This window comes from Lagopus leucura, unplaced genomic scaffold (genome assembly GCF_019238085.1).
Source record: "Lagopus leucura isolate 7727_CA_CO unplaced genomic scaffold, USGS_WTPT01 Super-Scaffold_100002, whole genome shotgun sequence".
Classification (NCBI taxonomy): Eukaryota; Metazoa; Chordata; class Aves; order Galliformes; family Phasianidae; genus Lagopus; species Lagopus leucura.
The window spans coordinates 70,086,789-70,107,437 of NW_024962263.1; the positions used below are offsets into that span (position 1 = coordinate 70,086,789).

Genomic DNA, 20,649 nt, shown 5'->3' on the forward strand with positions numbered 1-20,649 from the left:
CCTTTTAAGTGCTACTTCTCATACGGTGACTAATTGTATTTACATTTTATTTTGCAAGAAGTGTATTAATGCAGTAACATACTGTAAGAGCCAGTATAAATATAAACTGCCAAGGGTTACTAGCATTAACAGTGCCCACTTAAGACAATCCTAAATTCTTTCCCAGACAACTTTCAAATCAAAATTCCCTTAAGAAAGGAGAACGGCCTCTCGGTTGGGAACTCTGCAAGTACAGCTGCAGTCCGAAACAGGCTCTGTACGTTGCCTTAAGTCAATTAAGCAATTACTGCTTTCAATCTCTCTCACTCGAAAAACTTACAAATACACATTAAAATACAAACTGCAGCAAACAGGAAGCGAGACAGCAAATGAAAATCTTCTAAATTTTGTCCATGAATGCACAGTTTTATGATTCCCGTATCATTATTTTTTCTTTTTCTTTTATTCCTGATGCAACAACAATAAATTGCCCCCCCACACGCTTACCCTCATTGGATGAATATCAGCATAGGGAGGCTTTCCTTCAGCCATTTCTATTGAAGTGATACCAAGGGACCAGATGTCTGCCACACAGTTATAGCCAATCTCTTGTATTACTTCTGGAGCCATCCAAAATGGAGTTCCTATAACAGTATTACGTTTTGCCATTGTATCCTGTAATTATATTATTTATACAATTAAAATAGAGATGTTTATTTTCACAGATTCCTTTGATATTTATTCTATATTTAGAAATTAAATTAGCCACCCAAAGGTCAAACTGTAATGACTTCCAATTAAGACTAAACAGATTGAGGCCACCAGGTTTTAGAAGTCAGAGAGTTGTCACCTCAATCTCGATCATAAACCTTGAACAGAAGTTTAAAGTGAGATCAGCAAGCACTTGAAGTGCAGTAGGTTATAATAATAAACCACTAGAAACTAAATAATCTTGCAGTACATTAAATATTCATCATGATAAAGATTGTTAGCACCGTTAATTCCTCCTTGGACTCAAAATTCAAGGCAGAAGAGACTGTGTAAAACACAGTTAGGAGTAGTAAGCACTTTCAAATCACCTTTCCACAGGTACTTACTGTTAGCTGGCCAGCCACACCAAAATCAGCTAATTTTGCATGTCCTTCAGTGTTAAGAAGAATGTTTCCAGCCTTTATATCTCTATGTATTTTTCTCATAAAGTGCAAATATTCAAGTCCTTTAAGAGTAGATTTCAGAATAGTTGCAATTTCATCTTCCGTTAGCTACAAGAAAACAAAATCAATAACACTTTCAGGAATACATGTAGGTTAAATGCATATAAATAGTCTATTTAAAATATGATCATTTCAGGTTTATTATACACAATGCAGACAATGTACATTAAGTATTTTATAGACAGGAATATGCTGAATAGCATTTACAGTTCAAAACCCTTATCTAGTGACTTTATCCATATAGCCAGACTCCTACACCTCTCAAATCCAACTCTAGCAAGCAAACTGCAAAATCAGTAAAGGGGCCCAATGATACAGTTCAGATTATGGATTATTCTCTTGCCTGTCAAAAACTATTACTCTTTAGATGTTGCCATCCTTCATATGAACAGTCACGGTTTAGATAATATATAACAAAACATTTATTACTAAGGTCATAAATATTCCTTGCCAAGTTATGTATTACCTTAGTCAAAACGGTGCTCACCCCCGCATGGATGGCACATAGCAGGATCCTTCCCTGCTTCCCAGCCCTTTGTCTGCTGCAGAAGGTCAGACCTGCTAAGAGCATTCATTGCCCAAACTTCCTCATACAGTTTGTACAACAGACCACCACAGTGCTTCATTTGGAAAAGGAGGAAAGGAATGCCACATATTCTTAGTTTCTCAAATTCCCACATGTGAAGTGACTGTTAAATCTGTTAGCACTAACAAGAATCTCCTTTTATCCATCAACAGTTCCTAACTGCACCACTTGCAGCTTCTCACTGCTGACAACGTACAAATTAGAGAGAATGAACCCAAACAAGAACAAAGAAACACACAACAAAAAGCAAGGAATAAAGGTGAAAGTCTGTCCTTGAAAAAGGGGTTATTTTTAAGACTAGTCCCATCATGTTGTATGGGACTTAAGTAAACACTAATTTTTGAAAATAATTTGGTTCACTCTGCCTTTGCTTCATAGTGACACAAAGAACTACACCCATACAGATGTGCCCCTTCAAGCTTGTCAAAATCCTACTCAGCCTCGAAAATGGACAACTGAGATGTCAGGGCACTCAGATGCTAGAAGGTGCCAGTAACGACTATCACCTGTTCTTTTGATCCACAGACAATTACAGAAATGATTGGGAATGGATGCCAGCCAGATGCTTTGGGCTTTTTCTTCTATCATTCTTCTTTCTTGTTGCTGACTGATGCAGAAAATGAATGCTCCCTGAATTTCTGGGTACTTTTTCAATTATTTGTACTATTCAACAATTGCTAGATCACAATCTCACAGGAAAATATAATCAGACTGAATACGTGGGTCTTCATTTCAGCTGCAAATACAGAATCTTTAGAATGTCTAAGAATGTTAATTATTTTACTGTCTATGCAAAGGTTTCCTTCGCACAGATAATCCACAAAAGTTATACTGCAATATAGCATGTTACTATAGCACTGTAAAACTGCATACCTGAACTGAGAGGAATCCACATAGCTGTAGCTGGCCCGTGATACACTTCATTAAATGATCCACATTTTAATGAGCACAAGTATTTCTATGTGAAGATCATACAACACATCAGCCACAACTTTCAAAGTGCTCACAGACTTAACCTTTGGTCTCCAAAAAGCTTATTCCCTTACATAACATTTACCAGCTCAGAACACGACTGTCTATAGCTGTACTGAATATTTTAGCTTTCTCTGAAGAACTCTGTTGCTTGACTTCATTTCTTTTAAGGGAAACAAGCAAACAAACTTTAGTTTTAAAGCTAAAAAATAATAATAATTTAAAACTATAGTAATCAATGGTTAAACTACTAATATAAATAGAGGTGGCACGGACTGGACAGTTGAAAATACTCTTCTTATTTACTAGATTATGATGACATATAATTCATAAATCATCAGAAATAATGATCAGATCAGATATATCATATATATCATGATCATCAGAAATAAAAAGTATCAACCTGAAAACAAAGTAGCACTTCATTACCAAAGAAAAGACAACGCAAGTACACAAGTACAAAAAAAGAAGAGAGGCTTTCATTTTCATTTATCTGCTTCAGAAATGACAGAGACAACCAAACAAGTCATCGGCTGCACAACTGTTCATCTTCATACAAGGACAATTGCTCCACACAAGCTGCTGAACAAAAGCTACCAGAGGAACAGTCAGAGTGAACCTTTTGCAGGTACCAGCTCCCCTAAGAACACTTCTCAGATTGTGCTCAACATTTTAAATTAAAAGACAAAAACACAAATACAACCCCACACGACACAACTTTGGGAAATAAAACAACAAAAAACCAACCAACCAGCTGATTATGCAACTGCAATGTTGATCATTTAAAGCACATTGATGCTTTAATACAAGAACTATGCAAAACAATTTGGCACATGTTTTGAAATGCAAGAAAGTATAAAACCTAAGATGAATATACTAATTTGCTTGCAACATCAGTTGTACTTTTCCCTCTCTTTTCACAATCCTATGCAGAAATTAAATTAAGCCACAGCAATTTCCTCTAGTTTCAGTTTTGAAAGTGTTGGTACATTTTTGCAGCTTTCTTCCAAAACAAAAACAAGAACCAAAACCACTCACCATCACTCTGTCAACCAGCTCCTGAGTTACTCATAACTAGTTTTAATCTTTCAGTAAATAGAACCATTTCCCTATTCCTGCTTCAACCCAGTCCCATAAAGACTGGGTATGAAACCCAGCACAAAAAGGCACAGTCATATGTGCACTGACTCAGAATCACAGAATGGCCAGGGTTGGAAAGGACCTCAAGGATCATGAATCTCCAACCCCCCGCCACAGGCAGGGCCACCAACCTCCCCATTTAATACTAGACCAGGTTGCCCAGGGCCCCATCCAACCTAGCCTTGAACACCTCCAGGGACAGGGCATCCACAACCTCTCTGGGCAGCCTGTTCCAGCACCTCACCACTCTCTCTGTAAAGAATTTCCCCCTGACATCCAACCTAAATCTTCCCTTCCTCAACTTAAAACCATTTCCCCTTGTCCTGCTGCTATCTACCCTTTCAAAGAGTTGATTCCACTCCTGTTTGTAGGCTCCCTTCAGGTACTGAAAGGCTACAACGAGGTCACCCCACAGCCTTCTTTTCTCCAGGCTGAACAAGCCCAGCTCCCTCAGCTTGTCTTTGTAGGAGAGGTGCTTCAGTCCCCTGATCATCTTCATGGCTCTCCTCTGGACCCTCTCCCTGTCTTTCTTGTACTGGGGGCTCCATACCTGGACACAGCACTCCAGATGGGGCCTCATAAGGGCAGAGTAGAGGGGGACAATCATCTCCCTGTTCCTGCTGGCCAAGCCTCTTCTGATGGAGCCCAGGATAACATTTGCTTTCCAAGCTTCCGACTCAAATAGCTGCATCAAGCTCCAGTCTCCCATCTCACCGAAGCCTCCGCACTAACTCCCACTGTCAGCCCTTCCACTAAACAATTCTAACCGACCACAATAAACCCGTCTGCCAAATCGTTCTTCTAATAAACAGTTTCCTGACTCAGTTCAGGGCACAGTCAACAAGGATGTAGCAGGGACACGAGCTGCTCAAACTTGCACAGACTTCAGAACAAGTCCCTGTGTTACTACTCCTGAAGATTTTCACTGACTCATATAAGCTTTCCCTTCTCTCCACAAGCAGAGGACGAACACGATGGTAGCATTAATGCAACACTTCACAGCGATGGGTGACTGCCTTCACAGCACATTATGCATCCCTGTCTGCCATTTTTCCTCAAGATTTTTCACAGTGGTTCTGTTGTGTGGTTGCTCAAAGCCTTTATTTGTGCTACTTTTTCATGCTGACCACTACGCTGCTTCAAAGGATGCATGCTGCAAGAACCAAAGCCAAGCACGGCTCAAACAAGACGGCTCTCCTGGCATTGCTCTGTCCCTGAAGGAGTGAAAGTGCCCACCTGGTCTGCAACCAAGCACGAAGGGACTCTAAAGCCAGCTGTGAAATAAACTGAATTATGGGCAGAAGAGTATCTGGAGAAAGAGACAACCCATGCTGTTAGTCATGAATGTGCACACTGAAAAAAACCACTATATATACACTACTATATCACTATATATTCAGCTTTCTGCCTGCCTTCTTCTAGAAAGCAGTATCATGAGAAATTGTGATTAAAAGGCTCTGCAGGAGAAGTATCTTCAGTACAATGTGCTCTTATGGAAGTAAATACCTAGTTTCAGTTCTTGAAATATTAGCAGTAAAACCACAAGGATATCAGGGTGACCTCTGGGTGAAAAATGCTTTTACAGTCACCTGGTAAAATCCAGCTCTCAAAAGGAGACAGTAACAGAATACTTGGATCAAAAGGCTGACAAAGAAGTTAAGGATCAAGGAGCCAGCAAATAAGGTGAGTTCTCATATACTTCAGCCCATTACACTATCCAGTCCATTAATAAAGGAAAGCTGATGGCAACTTGTTATGCAACTAAAAAGTATCTAACATCAAAAAATACACAGTGGCCAGAAAAGCCCACAGAAGCAAATGCAGCCTATAAAAAAGTAGCAGAATACGAGTGACACTTACCAGGAACAGAAATAAGAGGGAAGCACAGAGAGATAAAAGGGAAAATAGACATATTCAGTCTTAAAATGACCCATGACACACATCAGTCCCAACTCCAGCTGTCCTAGATCCATCCATGCTTCATCAGACATGGTAACAATTATCTATACAATGTGACACAATTATGGAAGGAGTCCTTTCTGTCTGTATTATGACTAAACATGGCCAAGTGTATGCACAACAGCGCAAAGACAAAATACTAAGCTTTATTATCTTGTAACATTTAGAAGGATATAATGAGTCATAGAACAAAAGAATCACAAGGTTGGAAAGGACCTGCAAGATCATCCAGTCCAACCACCCTCCCAATACAACCGCTACCACAAGCACTAAACCATATCTCGCAGCTCCTCATCCAGAGGCCTCTTGGAACTGCCAAGGACGGCGACTCCACCACCTCCCTGGGCAGCCATTCCAGTGCCTGACCACTCTCTGAGAGAAAAAGTTCTTCTTTATGTCTAATCTAAACCTCTGGTACAACTTGTGGCCATTGCCCCGTGTCCTGCTCGTTGCCTGTGAGAAAAGGCCAAACCCCTCCTCATCACAACCTCCCTTCAGGAAGCTGTAGAGTGCAGTGAGTTCTCCCCTGAGCCTCCTCTTCTCCAGACTGAACAATCCCAGCTTCCTCATAAGACTTGCGCTCCAGACCCCTCACCAGTTTTGCTGTCCTTCTCTGGACATGCTCCAGGGCCTCGATGTCTTTCTTGTAGTGAGGGGCCCAAAACCGAACATAATACTTGAGGTGCAGCAATTTGAGTCACCCTCACCAAAACAAGAAAGCATGCTGTAGATTATGTAGTGCCTGTGTTTCCATGAATGACTTCCAAAGGAAGCAAAGGAAACTGCAAAGGACTGAATGAGCCCACGGCATGCCTTGTCACAGCAAACAACCTGCTATCCACTAATACCAAGCACTCTCTGGTTCTAATAGTAGTTCAATGCTGATACACAATTGGTGCCATTGGCAAATACTTCATGGTACAATTAAAACGAAACTATGTAATACCTTAATGCTAGGAATACATCAAAGTAAATGTTGCTATCCTAGTCCAGATGTACAGTTCCTATAATGCACTGTTCCTTGATCAGGCCATAAGGATATGATGTTTCCTGTTAAAACAGTTGATTTACTTCAATTCTGAGCTTCTATACAGCACCATTCTTCCATCAGCATTGCATACTCTGTAACTTGCAGCTTCGTGTAAATTCAGTCATCATCTTTCTGCTTCACTTCTGATGTCGAGTTGTGCCCAGATTTTCATCCACCTCCTTGGTATATTCGGCTAGCTCTAATTCTGTAGGCCACGTTCCTTTGGTGTGTTGGCGCTGCCCTCTAAGCATGAGTCAGCCATGAAGCAACTTCAAATCCAAGCATTGATGAGAATAGAATAACAGCTGCTAGACAACGAGCAAGCACACAATCAAGAACAGTATAACTCATACAGAGCCATGAGACACACTGCTCAGAGGATGGCCTGGAACCTTGACATGTCTGCCTGGCATTAATGTAATGGCATAAAGCCACTGGATGTAAAGACCACGTGGGTTTAAGAGAACATGCCCAGATATCTTCTTCATCATTAAAGTCACATGCAAGTCAAACATCAAAATGAAGGAGAAAAATAAAGGTCAGCAACTCGATAGCCTACATAAAAGAACAAATAATGAAGCCAATCTTTAAAAACCTTAAAAAAAGTACGGGGCAAATCAGATCACAACTTATGCACATATTTCTGTCTAACTGGCCATGGATGCCACACACAAGGGAGACTTAAGGGTGCATTTAAATAGCCAATCACACACTACCTAATCCATGCAGCTGTTGAGACAACTCATCTAACCAGTCTCTCTGCTCACAGTCAATCACTCTTCTTCCTGAGGGCCCCATAGAAATGGTTCAGCTCAATTGCTTTAACTGCCTACGTCCTTTCCCAGCTGCTCTTTTTACACTAAGTCATACATGCACGTGAGGCCTGGAAGTATCAGATCACTGCATCTCAAAAGACTGATTAGATCAAGCACACTGGGTAGGTCCACTCCCATGGCAAATGAAGGAGGCATGGATAACCAATCTTTCCCCCAGAAGAACCTGTAAGATCAGACACCACCAATCTCACCTGATCACATACCTCTCCTCCATTTTTGTGAAGTTAAGGCTGGATGGGGGACATACGCAAATAAGAAGGGGAGAAAAGAGGACAGTTATTGAGACACCTTTCCTGCTTGTAACACAAATTAACCTTCAAATAAGGCAGATAGCTTCAGAGACAAAAAAATAGTTGTTATCATTGCTGCTCTACTCTGGATCCAGCATTTGAATCTGGTTCCCAATCTGACTGCTACAAACATCAATGGGGTTATACTTTACTGAAGCCAGTACTATCTGACCATCACTTTCTGAGCAATTACCTTTGAGTTCTTTTCTAAGTAGTTCTGCATGCTGTGTGAAGACAGCGTTCTTCAAATAAAATTCCCAGCCTACATCTTGAGTGAGATACCACATAAGACATCTAAATTCTGTAAGCAAACATGGTTTGCTCTAAGTCTTGGAGTAACTGCTCAAACTAAGGGACATAATCCCTTCTTCTTCCTACACCATAACTAAGAGCATACCACAATATCATGGCAATGAAAGGAATAAGAACTCGCTACTATAGGAGAACTGTCAATTTTACAGAAGTAGAACTTAGAATCGCAGAATGGCTTGGATTGGAAGGGACCTCAAGGCACTGGATCATACAGTGAAGGATGAGATGCAGCAATGACTATTCTTCCTAATAAGCCTAAGCCATTCTGCACATACAATCACAAGGAAAATATGCAATAATAGATGTAACGGTGCCTATTTACAACAATCGCACTGCTCAAGTGAATGGGTGCTCTTCAGATTTGAGTTCCCGACGATGCAGTCCCAATAGCAAAACCTCTGTAATGTTTCTTGAATATATTAGGCAACAGATCTTGTTTTCTCAAATTAACATGTTTAAAATAGTAATTCAACACAGTGCTAGTAAAACAGCAATTTGAACTGCAGGGGATATAACTACAGTTCCAGCTGTAGTTTGAATATTAATATAGCCCAGCAGCAACAGAAAATTATGAGAATAATAAGAGAAAACTATTTCAGGAAACCTCATGCATCTCCTACTGTCAAGTGCTCAATATCAGCTGGAACTAATTAGCAGGCAAAGAGAGATAGAACTGATTTGAATATGTAAGTTGAACTCTTCAGGCCTTACTCTTCACTACCAAGTTCCAGTTTGCTGAAACACATCTATGAAGTACTGAACTGGCTAACCAGATGCTGACAATCCTGGAACTAGTGCAGAACAGTACAGAGCCTCTCCACCACTGGAGAAACATTGAGCCATATGCACAGTGTGAATGAGGGGCAATGTGGTGATTTTCTTGACCTTGACAGAGAAGAAGGCTTCTGCCTTGAGCAGATGCATCTGCAGATCACCACCTTTTAGCATGCTTGATAACACCACCAGAGCATTACTCATTTTACAACCACTTACAGCAGGCATTCCACAGGATCAGCTAATCATGAGCAAGGAAGGGAGCAGGGATGTCAGCCTGCAGCAGCTTTGGTGGTGACTATTAGATGGTAGAGGTTAAGGTAAAGAGGCAAGTCACAGAAGCACGCAGCAGAACCAGATTTCAGATAGAAAATCTAGGCTTATTAAAGGAATTAAGATGGGATCCCAAGGCATGCTGCCCTGAAGGTTAATGGAACCTTGGAGAGCTGGTTGAACATCAAGGGCAACCTCCTCAAAGCAGAAAAACAATCCATCCAGATGTACAAGATACTGAGCAAGTCTAGCAGGAGGCTATCTTGAAGGAACAGTGAACTTCTGATTGAGCTGAAGTACATAAGTTGAAGTATTAGAGACAGAAGCACAAACAGATCACAAAACACAAGTAAAGCACTGCCTGGGTACTAAGGAGCTGCATTAGTAAGGCTACGCTTAGGCTGGGTTTGAAAACGTACAGAAATACACAGGACAGCAAACAAGAAGCTTCTATTTGTCTATACGCAGGAAAAAAGGTCAAGGAAAATGTTGGTCTATTAATAAAGAAGGTGGACACTCTGTTGACAAGAGGTGCAGGAAAGGTTCTAGATATCTTTTCTGCCTCCACCTTTATTAAGGTTTCTCTGGATCTCAGTTCTCTCTGCCTAGCAGCAAGTTGGAATGAGTTAGGACAAGTTAGAAAGCACTAGTACAAGCTGCCCCCAGGCTGTTGAGTCCACTCCTCGAAGAACTTCAGAAGCCATCTGGAGATATGGGCCTGTGCACCTTGTTCCGGGTAAACCTGCTTCAGCAGGATTGGACCTGATGGCTCCAGAGATCTGTGCCAACTTCGGTTATTCTGTCATTCTGTTTGAATAGGAAGTACTGAGGAGCTGGCTAGTACCAACACAGTGGCACTTTCTATCGTCTTTAAGAAACTAAAGCAAGTAGAGGAGATCCCTCATGAACCATATTTAAACAGGGACAGAATGAAGATTTGAGAAATTACAGGCTGACCAACTTATCCTCACTCTCCAGGACAAAATCCTCAGATAAGTTATATTCTAGGCAGAAAGGAAGTAACAAGGTGACCAGAAACAAACAGCACAATTTTACTAAAGAGATGTCATACCAAGCTAACATGGCCGCTTTTCTAGAAGGACTAAAAGACAACTGTGGATGTAGTTTACTTTGACTTCATGAAAGTTGTTGACACTCACATCTCTTTTTTTCAGCTGAACTGAGGACTCATGGAGCAGGTGAAGATAAACAACTACAGGGCTCAGTGGTGCTGCAAAGTTTAAGTAACAGCCAGCAAGTGATATTTCTCAGGGGTTGATTTTAGGACAAATACGATCCTCATTAACAATGTAGACAGTGAGCTAGAACACACCCTCATCATGTCCATGGGTGACAAGAAACAGAAGAAGCTGCCACTGCACTAAAAGGCAGAGCTGCTACTCAACAGCAGCTCAACAAACTGAAGAAGTGAAGCTGACAGCAAACTTGTGAAGTTCAAAGGTGAAGTCCTATACTTGTGACGCACAAACCTTATACCATGCAACAGTATGGGCTACTGATCAGTGGGGCTGGTAGGATCACTGCAGGAAAGGGTCAGGATAGGCAACAAGGCCAGCATGAACACGAGTCAGTGATACACCCACACAGCAGCACAGGCTCATGGTGTGGCAAGCTTCAATAGGAAAACACAGTCGGCAAATTACGACAAATAAATATTCCTTTTCATTCAGCACTTGGAAAGCCAAATCTGGAACAGTAAGCACAGTTGCAGGCTACTCTTAAAAAAAATGCTGACAAATTGGTAAAAGTCCAGCAGTGGACCATTGCGCTCTCTGGGGGCTTGAGTACAAGTTAACAGAACTCAGTTGTCTGGTCTGAAGAAGAGGTGGATAGTTCAATTCAGTTTCCAAGTAAAGGAAGTGTGGTTAAAAAAAATAAATAAATAAATAAATAAAATAAAAACAGAACATTACACCACAAAAAACTGTGAGGAAACAGCAGAACAGACAGCAGTTACAAGTTGCCACAAAGAAAATTCCAGTTTATTTGATGAAAAAAATTGAAGAAAACAATGGTGAAAGTGGATGGAAAGGCAGCTTAGAGAAAGAGGAATGGAGGGAGGGAGAGAGCTGAACTTCCATCAGGGTCTTCACCTTCACAGATTTTTCAAAATTCAGCTGGACAATGTCATTATCAACTTAACTGAGCTTCAAAGTTTACCTTCCTTGGAGCCAGAAATTAGACTAGACCACTTTCAGAGGTCCTTTCCAAACCACTATTTTCAAAATAGTGGTCACGCTGTTCACCTCCTTCTTCAGTATCTCTCAAAGAAACCTGATAGCCGCCTTTCAGTATCTAAAGAGGAGCTACAGGAAAGGATGGGATAAACACCTTAGTAGGGTCTGCGGTGACAGAACAATGGGAAGTGATTTCAAGCTCAAAGAGGGTAGGTTTAAGTTAGATACATGGAAAAAAATCTTTTACAACAAGGGTGGTGAGGCACTGGAACAGAGAGATGGCTGATGCCCTGTCCCTGGACTTTCAAGGCCAGGCTGGACCAGGCCCTGGGCAACCAGATCTAGCTGTGCATGTCTGTTCATTACAGGGGAGTTGGACTAGAGGCCTTCAGAGGTCCCTTCCAACTCTAGGAATAATTCTATGATTCAGTTTCAACAGAGTACCATTTCCTTTATCTGCAGTTTCTCTGTATTTCTACCTATTTCTCTCAGCAATAATACAGAATACTAAATACATCCCAACAACAAACTCACTTTGTTTTATTTACATATACATATATACATGAAAGATTCACAGTTCTGGGCTTAGTTCACTAGATTGAGATAAACTTTATTGGCTCAATTTTAATTTTACATGCTGATAAATTGACTCAAGTTGGAAATAAACAGGTAATTTATCATAGTTCTGGCCAAGGCAAACAACAGCGAAGCTCTGGGGGACTAAAGCACCTCTTCACCGCACTGTGAAGAGGGAATAAGGATAACTTCTCCATTAGTACAACAGACACATGACTGTTTTGTGATGTCAGGTGTATATGGGGTATCAAAAGAGAACTGTCCTGATTAAAAATTCATTTGAATGGTTATCTCTGGCTGAAGCACAGGTGTATAAACTATACAGTACATATACTATTGGAACATATTAGTACAGAGTTCAGCAAATGCTGCCATTAGAACTGAAATAGCATTCTGTAATTTTTCTTCCAAGAAGCATATTTAAAAAAAAAATATGCAAACCAATGAATTACCTGATGCTAAGCATTTTAATATTATACGCTTACCAGTGATGTTAAGATTGCTCACAAAATGGATCTCAAAGGTCTCAGGCAGCTACCTAAAGCAATCTAGGTGGAAACTACAGAAATCATCTAGGAAGCTAGATCTCTTTAAACGTGATTTGTATATATTCATAGCAATATACACAACTAGTTAATACCAGCATTTATTTTAATGGGAAGACGAAGGTCAGAAATCTGAGTGAAAATAACTGTCTTCAGAGCAACTTCAGTATTTTGGCAAATATACACGAGATAACGAGTTATATAGTATTTTACTAGAGTATATGATTCCTCACTGAGTGATCACGATTAATATTATAAACTGAGTCTTGTTGAAAACAGGGGAAGACAATGTTTCACACTGCAGACACAACACATGATGCTACGTGGCCAGTCCTCATTCCAAACCTTCTCAACTTCTGAAGGTATTATATGAACATCTAGTTCCAATCCCCTGCTATAGGCAAGGACACCTCCCATTAGGACAGGTTGCTTGCAGCCCATCCAGCCTGGTCTTGAATGCTTTCAGGAGCAGGCATTCACCACCTTGCTGGGCAACCTGTTCCAGTGTCTCACCACCCTCACAGTAAAGAATTTCTTTCTAATATCTAGCCTAAATCTGCCCTCTTTCGGTTTAAAACAATTTCCCCCTGTCCTATCACCACGTGCCCTTCCAAAAAGTCCCTACTCAACTTTCCTGTAGACTCCCCTCGGGTACTGGAAGGCTGTTCTAAGGTCCCTCTTGAGCCTTCTCTTCTCCAGGTTGAAGAGCCCCAGCTTTCTCAGCCTGTCTCCGTAGGGGAGGTGCTGCAGCCCTCTGATCATCTTCATTGCACTCCTCTGGACTTGCTCCAACAGCTCCATGTCCTTCTCATGTCAGGGGCCCAAGAACTGGACGCAGTACTCCAGGCGGGGTCTCACAAGAGCAGAGCACAGGGGCAGAATCACCTCTGTTGACCTGCTGGTCACGCTTCTCTTGATGCAACCCAGGATACGGTTGGCCTTCTGGGCTATGAGCACACACTGACGGCTCATGTCAAGTCTTTCACCAACTGACACCTCCAATCCTTCTTCTCAGGGCTGCTCTCAAGATATTCTCCAGCAATTCTCTATCTGTTTGGGATTACTCCAACCCAGGTGCAGGACCTTGCACTTGGCCTCGCTGAACTTTACAGGGCCTGCCTCCCAAGCCTCTCCAGGTCCTTCTAGATGGCATCCCTTCCCTCTAGTGTATCAGCTGTACCACTCAGGTTACCAAACAGTTAGAGCTTACTTTTGTTCTGCTTTCCTCATTTCTTATCCAGTAGAGCAAAGCACAGTACTGTTCACTTTCTAGTAAAAGAAGAAAACTTTAAGAAAAGAAACACAGCTACAGAAAAATGAAGATCTGGTGAATTCCTAGATCTGGACGGAAGAACATACGCTTAATCAGGTCTCCTCTCCAAACATGAGGAGACTCCTACTTTTTCCTATGACTTATTTTTCTTATTTTTAAATAATTACTGCAGTAAAGTAAGGGTTCTTATGTACTTCAGGTCTCTCTTCCTCAATTCCTTTTTAATTCAGCATGGAGAAATAGGAAAAAATCCTCTTTGGTTCAGCCATAGTCTTCATTTGACAGCTGAGGGAAATTAAAGAACACATGCCCCCAGGTGCCTGAGGCTATTCAATATGCATTCTGACAAAATAAGAATCAATTCCCTCCCCAATTCCCTCCTCCAAGCAACAATGCTTCTCTTTTCTTCCAAAAACAAAAATACAATAAAACCACTTCTTGTTTTCGTTAAAGAGAAAGATATCAAGGTGAGCAATAGAAAGCTGAAGGACTTCAAGCCTCATTTATGTAATTAAAAAAAATATATATATCTATAAAGTAGTCTGGGTGATCTGATCACCCTTTCAGAAAACTAAGAGTATAAATTATGTGTTTGTTTCTCAATTTTTATTTTTTATTTTTTATTTTTTTTAAAGTGGTTTTATTCTTTTTCTTAACTTGCAGAATGGAACATGCCCCACCTTAGAGTTACTAAGATAACTTTTTCAGGTACTGTTAATTACAATATAAACAACTAAAGCTAATTTTATAAGAAAAGTAATACAGTGGTTTACTGAACTGGCCTGAGACTGTGGCCAAGGAGGTCAAATAGAATTGCAAAGTGAAAAGTAATTTTAAAATAAGGCATTTAAGCAAATTTAAGCAACTACTTCTGACTCACTAACTAGGCACAGCAGAAAGAAAATGACTCATGTTAAAATTTAACCTGTAGAAAAATGAATACTTTAAAGAACACACAAATTGCAGAGTTAAATTCTTGCTCTCGCAGTACAAGGGCACAGGCTGATAGATTCATGTAACAACTGATACAGACCACCAACATGCCTGCCAGGAGAAACTGAGCCACTTCAAGTTCTTTGTTCTTGTGACAAGAATATTTTCCACAAGATCACCATACAAAACATTCATAAAGACATGCAAATTCAAGCAAGTTTTTGGGTTTCAAATTCAGTGCACAGATACAACAGCAATTGTCATCCATCTGAACTGCCTTGGCAGGCAGAACACTGAATACTGAATACTTTCTGTATTTAACAATACAACAAAGAAGACTGAATGGCAACCCTCACCAGTATCTACAGAACAAGTACTCACCGATATTCAAATTTCAGAATTTGTTCCATGTAAGATAGAGATGCTAAAATTATTAATGAAACGTCTGTGGAAGTAGAGCAATAGAATTCAAATAAGCCCAAAGATCCTGCAAGCCTATTCCATCTGTACTTTTTCTTACTCTATGTACCAGAACACCCAGTATTCTAAGGGAGAATAAAAGTTCTATGTAGCCTGGCAGTCTTTCTTCTTGAGTGGCCTACAGGATGGAAAAGCATATAAACAGTGATAACCATCTGTTTCACCTTTCTGTAAGCAAAGATATGAATTTCCAGCTCCAGGTATTTAAATACTCATTCTACAGTAATCATTTTTCCTTGGTCTGGTTCAACTCTTCTTGAAAAACCAAGGTAAAACCTATAAGATCTTCTATATCTACACAGAGGACACAGAAAAAATTTCCACAAGCAGAGAAAAATTGTTTGCTTTCAGTTTAAACAAGTGATCCTTTGTTGTTGTTGTTGTTTCTTTAACCAAACAGTACATAAGCACGTCTTATTCACTTTGTGCCACTCGTGGTTTTCTAAACTTTCTACCACATCCCCCCTTCCACGTACCCCTGCAGATACTTGAAACTGACAGGAATGGCTGAATCACCAAAGGCTGCCACCTCAGCAGGCTGGAGAAATGGGCTGACAGGAACCTCACCTACTTCAGCAAGAAGTGTAAAGTCACACATCTGGTGAGAAACAGCCCCAGGCACCAGCACACATTAGGAGCACACAACTGGAAAGCAGCTCTGCAGAGAAAGGCCTGGGGGGTCCCAGGGACACCACACTGAACATGAGTCAGCAACATGCCCAGGCCACAAAGAAGGCAAGTGGTAACCTGAGTTGCACTAGGCAAAGTATTACCAGCAGGTCAAGAGAGGTGAACTTTTCTCTCTACTCAGCATTGGTGAGGTTGCACCTGGATTACCAGGTTTAACTCTGCATCCAGGTCTCTCATGTACTGGGGAGCTCAGTGAAAAGAGTCCAACACAGGATCACCAAGATGCTGAAGGATCTGGAGCACCTCTCTTGTGGTGAGAGAGTGAGAGAGCTGGGAGAAAAAGAGGTTCAGGAGGATCTCACCAATGTCCATAAATATCTCATAACAGGGTACAGAGAAGACAGAGCACAGAGAAGACGGAGCCCAGCTCCGTGCAGTGGTACCCAGTGCCAGGACAAGAGGCAATGTGCACAAACTGAAACACAGGAGGTTGCCTCTGAACATCAGGAAACACTTTTTTTACCAAGACAGCAACCAAGCACTGGCACAGGCTGCCCAGGCAGGTTGCAGAGCTTCCTCCTTGGAGCAACTCAAATGCTGCCTGGACATGGGCCCGGGTTCCCTCTTCTGGGTGTCCCTGATGGAGCAGAGCTTGGGCAGGATGGACCCAGAGGTCCCTTCCAATCTCAACCATTCTGGGACTCTCCTAACCCATGTATAACAAAAAACTGTAAGAACAGTAGTTATAAAAGATGGAGGAATTTGATCCATGCAGTCTCCTGTTTTTTATTTTTCCACAGTCATCAGTTCAACACAGCAGTCCTGATGTGCTCTATCTTTTCCACCAAGGCTCCCTCTATACTGGACGTTACTTCCTAACAAATCCAATTCCATCTTCCCTTATAACCTTTTTTTCCCCCTCTCTAAGCCTAAACACTCTCTTCTTCTTTCTCTTCCCCCACTCATGTGTGGTACAAGTATACTGACAACATGTAGAAAGCTAAAAATCAGTGTCATCTCACAGTAGACGTCAGTTAAATGAATATCTTTTATTACAGGCCATCATTGGAGATCCTTAAAGCAACTAAAGATTATTGGACATCTACAACAGAACCTTTAAATAAACAGTTGGGGGGGGGGGGGGGGGGGGGGGAGGAAAGGGGAAACAGACCAAAACCTGTTCCTTACAGGTCTGCATCCTCCTCTTCATTATAGCTCTTATAAGCCCACAGCAACTCCTCCTAACAACTCTGCCTTTTAGTTCTCTCTCACATTCCCTAACTAGTATGCCTTTCCACTCTCATTCTCTGAACAATAACAATTACTCTTCATGCTCCCTAATTACTGAGTAGGAGCAAGTCAATATTGAGCCAGCTTTCATGTCATGCTTATGCTAAATGGCCTGCTGACAGGCTGTCAGGTGGAAGAAGCCATACAGTTTTGCCTTTTACACAGCAGTAATTTTCACGAAGATTACAGGACTTTCACATTTCAAGATGCATTTTTTACTACTTACAATCACACACCAAGGAAAAATGAATAAACACGCACACAGAGCAACTGCACAATCAAGGCCAAAGTACACCTCTTGGCATCAGCCAAAACCTTGTCTCACATCTCTTTTATTCAAGCTTCTAATCGCAATTCACAGTTTAATGTTAATAAATGTTACACATTTTTGAAGGAAACTCACCGTTTTATTACGAAGTCTAATTATGTCTGAAACAGATCCAGCTCCACAATATTCCATAACAATCCACAGATCAGTGTTCTTAAAATAGCTGCCATAGTACTTGACAACATAGGGGCTAGACAGAAAGGAAAAAAGATAATAATTAAACATATGAATTCTGAATGGAAAAAGAAGGAAAAAAAGCAGCACAAATACTGTTAAAAATTAGTTTGGAAAAGGCAAACAGCCAAAATGCAACTGTGATCAAATACATTTTAAAGCTGCAGTTAGTTTAACTGATACCTTGCTAGAACAATAAATTTGACCAATTAATGAAATGCCAAAGATATTGCCATACACATCACAAGCTTCTGGTGATCTTGCTCCTTTTCAATTCCTTGAGTTAGGAAAGTTACTGTTACTTCTGACAAAACCCACTGATTTTTGTGACTGTCTTGTGAAAGTTAGCAGCTAGCTATTAATGAAAATAGTGTATTCATACTGATCAGGACAAGATAATCAAGACAGCAAAAGCTACTCAATCTCAAAACACTGTTCACGTTTAGTTATAGCCTTGTCCTAGTTAGCTATACGTGCTAGGCTTTTCCTTTCAAGTGACTTAGAAAACACAAAGACAGCCCATCCTCATGTACTACCACCAAACAAGGGCTTTCTCCTCTTTTCCTGTTTAAAGACAACTTCAACACCACCACAGCACAAAAGCAAGAACAACTGAGAAACAACAGACCTATTGCTGCAGTACAGTTCACTAAGTTAGTGACAAGAGTAATCAATATTTTAAAGAAAAAAGTTTCTCCCAACGAGAATTAAACTTCAAGTTGCAAACAATATTCTCATAACGCTGATCAGCCATGAACACACTAGCAAATCTGACTGAAAAGTTGTAACCACCATCTTAAGATTAACCCAAAAATAGAAAAGACAAAAATTATCAGTAACTTTAAAGAGGTTGGGGGAAAGAAATAAATTTCTACATTCTTGCCAACACTTGATGCTGAGGCCTCCATTCACACAATATTAAAGACACACTGGTTTTCAGCAAGAGTAAGGGAACCAACTTTCAGAACCATTAGAAAATTGCTAACTTATCAAAGGTGTGTTGCTGTGTGAAAAAGCTGATGACAGAACACCAGTTTGGAAATTCATGGGCAGCTATTAATTTTGCTCTAAGAATGTCCTTACTGGTCTTCAGAAACAGGTAATTCAGAATTCACATGGCCTAAGCAGGTATACAGGAAATATTAGCCTCTGGGCTTGCCAATGCAAGTAAAACAAAGCAAGCATGGAGAATTCTAAGCAAATGTAAGTACTTCTTTCATTTAACAGTCTCTATGAGGTACACTACCTGTATACTTCCTTCAGCTCAAGCTAAGGATAGGAGTCAATCTTCAGAGCAGTTCCTTTACACAGACTGTTCAACACAGACTGCTTTAATTTTCCACATAAAAAAGCTGGCAGCTGCCTATATTTCAGCTGTATTAACAAAACATTACAAATATAAATACATTTTCACTTAAGTCTTAGAATGGGAGGAGAACTGATACACTGATACACCTACCTGTCACATTGCTGCATTATAGAGATTTCTTTAATTATTTCTTGAAGGTCAGACTCCACAGGGACCTGCTTAATTGCTACGACTTGTCCAGACTCTTTGTGTATTGCTTTAAACACGCTACCATAAGACCTAGAAGAGGGATTCAAAACATTATTTTTCTTACAAGATAAGTTGCCTCTCATTTCTAGTATGCAGAAGTCATGTGTTCATGCAGCAAAAGTTTGAGGTTTTTCCCAGGCTGCCAATATTTCATTTGTATCAGGATCTCAGCAAAGGTGTGCATTCAAATACCAAATCTTTGACAAGGTGTAGCACACCTCATTTTCATGCAATCACAAATGTCTTTGACTTAATAACTGAGGGACAGTAAAAGCACAAAAGTATATTTGGGGAAGCATGGAAGCTCACTGATTTGCCTTATTATCAAAAGTTGTCTAGAGAAGGCACTCCTTAGGACACTTACAGTCATTCTCTCTGTTACTTAATATTCTAACACATGCTTCATATACTGCCTTCCTCTCCTCCCATCCCCTCATAAATAGCTGCACTTACCCTTCACCAAGTTTCTCCAGAACATCAAAGACCTCCTCAGGCTGCTTAGTTAAACTGTCCTCACTGAGCTTTTTCAGTTTGCTAGAAAAAAGACAAAGCTCACTTATTTTTCGTGGAAGAGAAGCACTGAACTCAGAGGAAATTTTCACACAAGTAAACAGATGTAAGAAAAGGATTACAAGGAAAAATATACCACAATGAAAATAAAATGACTAATTAGAACACAGTAACAGAATTCTATCAACTGCCTTATAACATGGACAACTGTACTGTACTGTTGCATTGTCTATTTTTGTCATTATTGCTTTCTCACTGATGTTTGCTCAACTCAAAGCAGCGTGGGACAAATTTACTGCCTAATCTGTTTCCTTTGCTAAAGCAGAAACAGCTCAAGAACACACCAAAGCACACCTTTAATCAAAAAGCCAGCAAACATACAGTCATTACCGAGAGAAGTATCCCACACCAGTGTCCATGAAAGTATAAGCCAACCCTTCACCCACCTGAAGTTTCCAGTTTTTAAATTATGCCATTTGTAAACCAGTGGATTACATCAAGCTAAACACAGAACCCAAAGCCAGGATGACTCTAGAAGCACTTGGTAGCACCTCAGCTACATATATGTAGCAAAACACTGCATTTCCAACTCTTGGAAGAGTTGTTGGTGCAGTTCTTTTCCCCTCCAGCCTTCTTTCACAGTTTCAAATCGCTCTGCATTGCACTGTCACCTCTGCACCACCAACCCACTCCCACCATTCATCCTTTGTTCCTTACAGCCTATCCCAGCCTTTCCCCAGCCCCCAGATGCCTCACAGATCTAAGAACACCACCTGGCTGCGAGCCTTT

At 40.7% G+C, this 20,649-nt stretch overlaps 1 protein-coding gene across 1 annotated transcript in view; it reads right to left on the reverse strand.

The window, feature by feature from the left end:
* STK3 (serine/threonine kinase 3) overlaps positions 1 to 20,649 on the reverse strand; it is a 77,574-nt gene that overhangs the window by 49,771 nt on the left and 7,154 nt on the right. The window contains exons 2-6 of the mRNA XM_042869673.1: positions 19,804 to 19,884; positions 19,252 to 19,380; positions 17,694 to 17,808; positions 1,077 to 1,241; positions 487 to 654 (exon numbers count right to left, since the gene is read on the reverse strand). Coding sequence (XP_042725607.1) covers positions 487 to 654; positions 1,077 to 1,241; positions 17,694 to 17,808; positions 19,252 to 19,380; positions 19,804 to 19,884 — 658 coding nt within the window. The remainder of the gene's footprint in view (positions 1 to 486; positions 655 to 1,076; positions 1,242 to 17,693; positions 17,809 to 19,251; positions 19,381 to 19,803; positions 19,885 to 20,649) is intronic.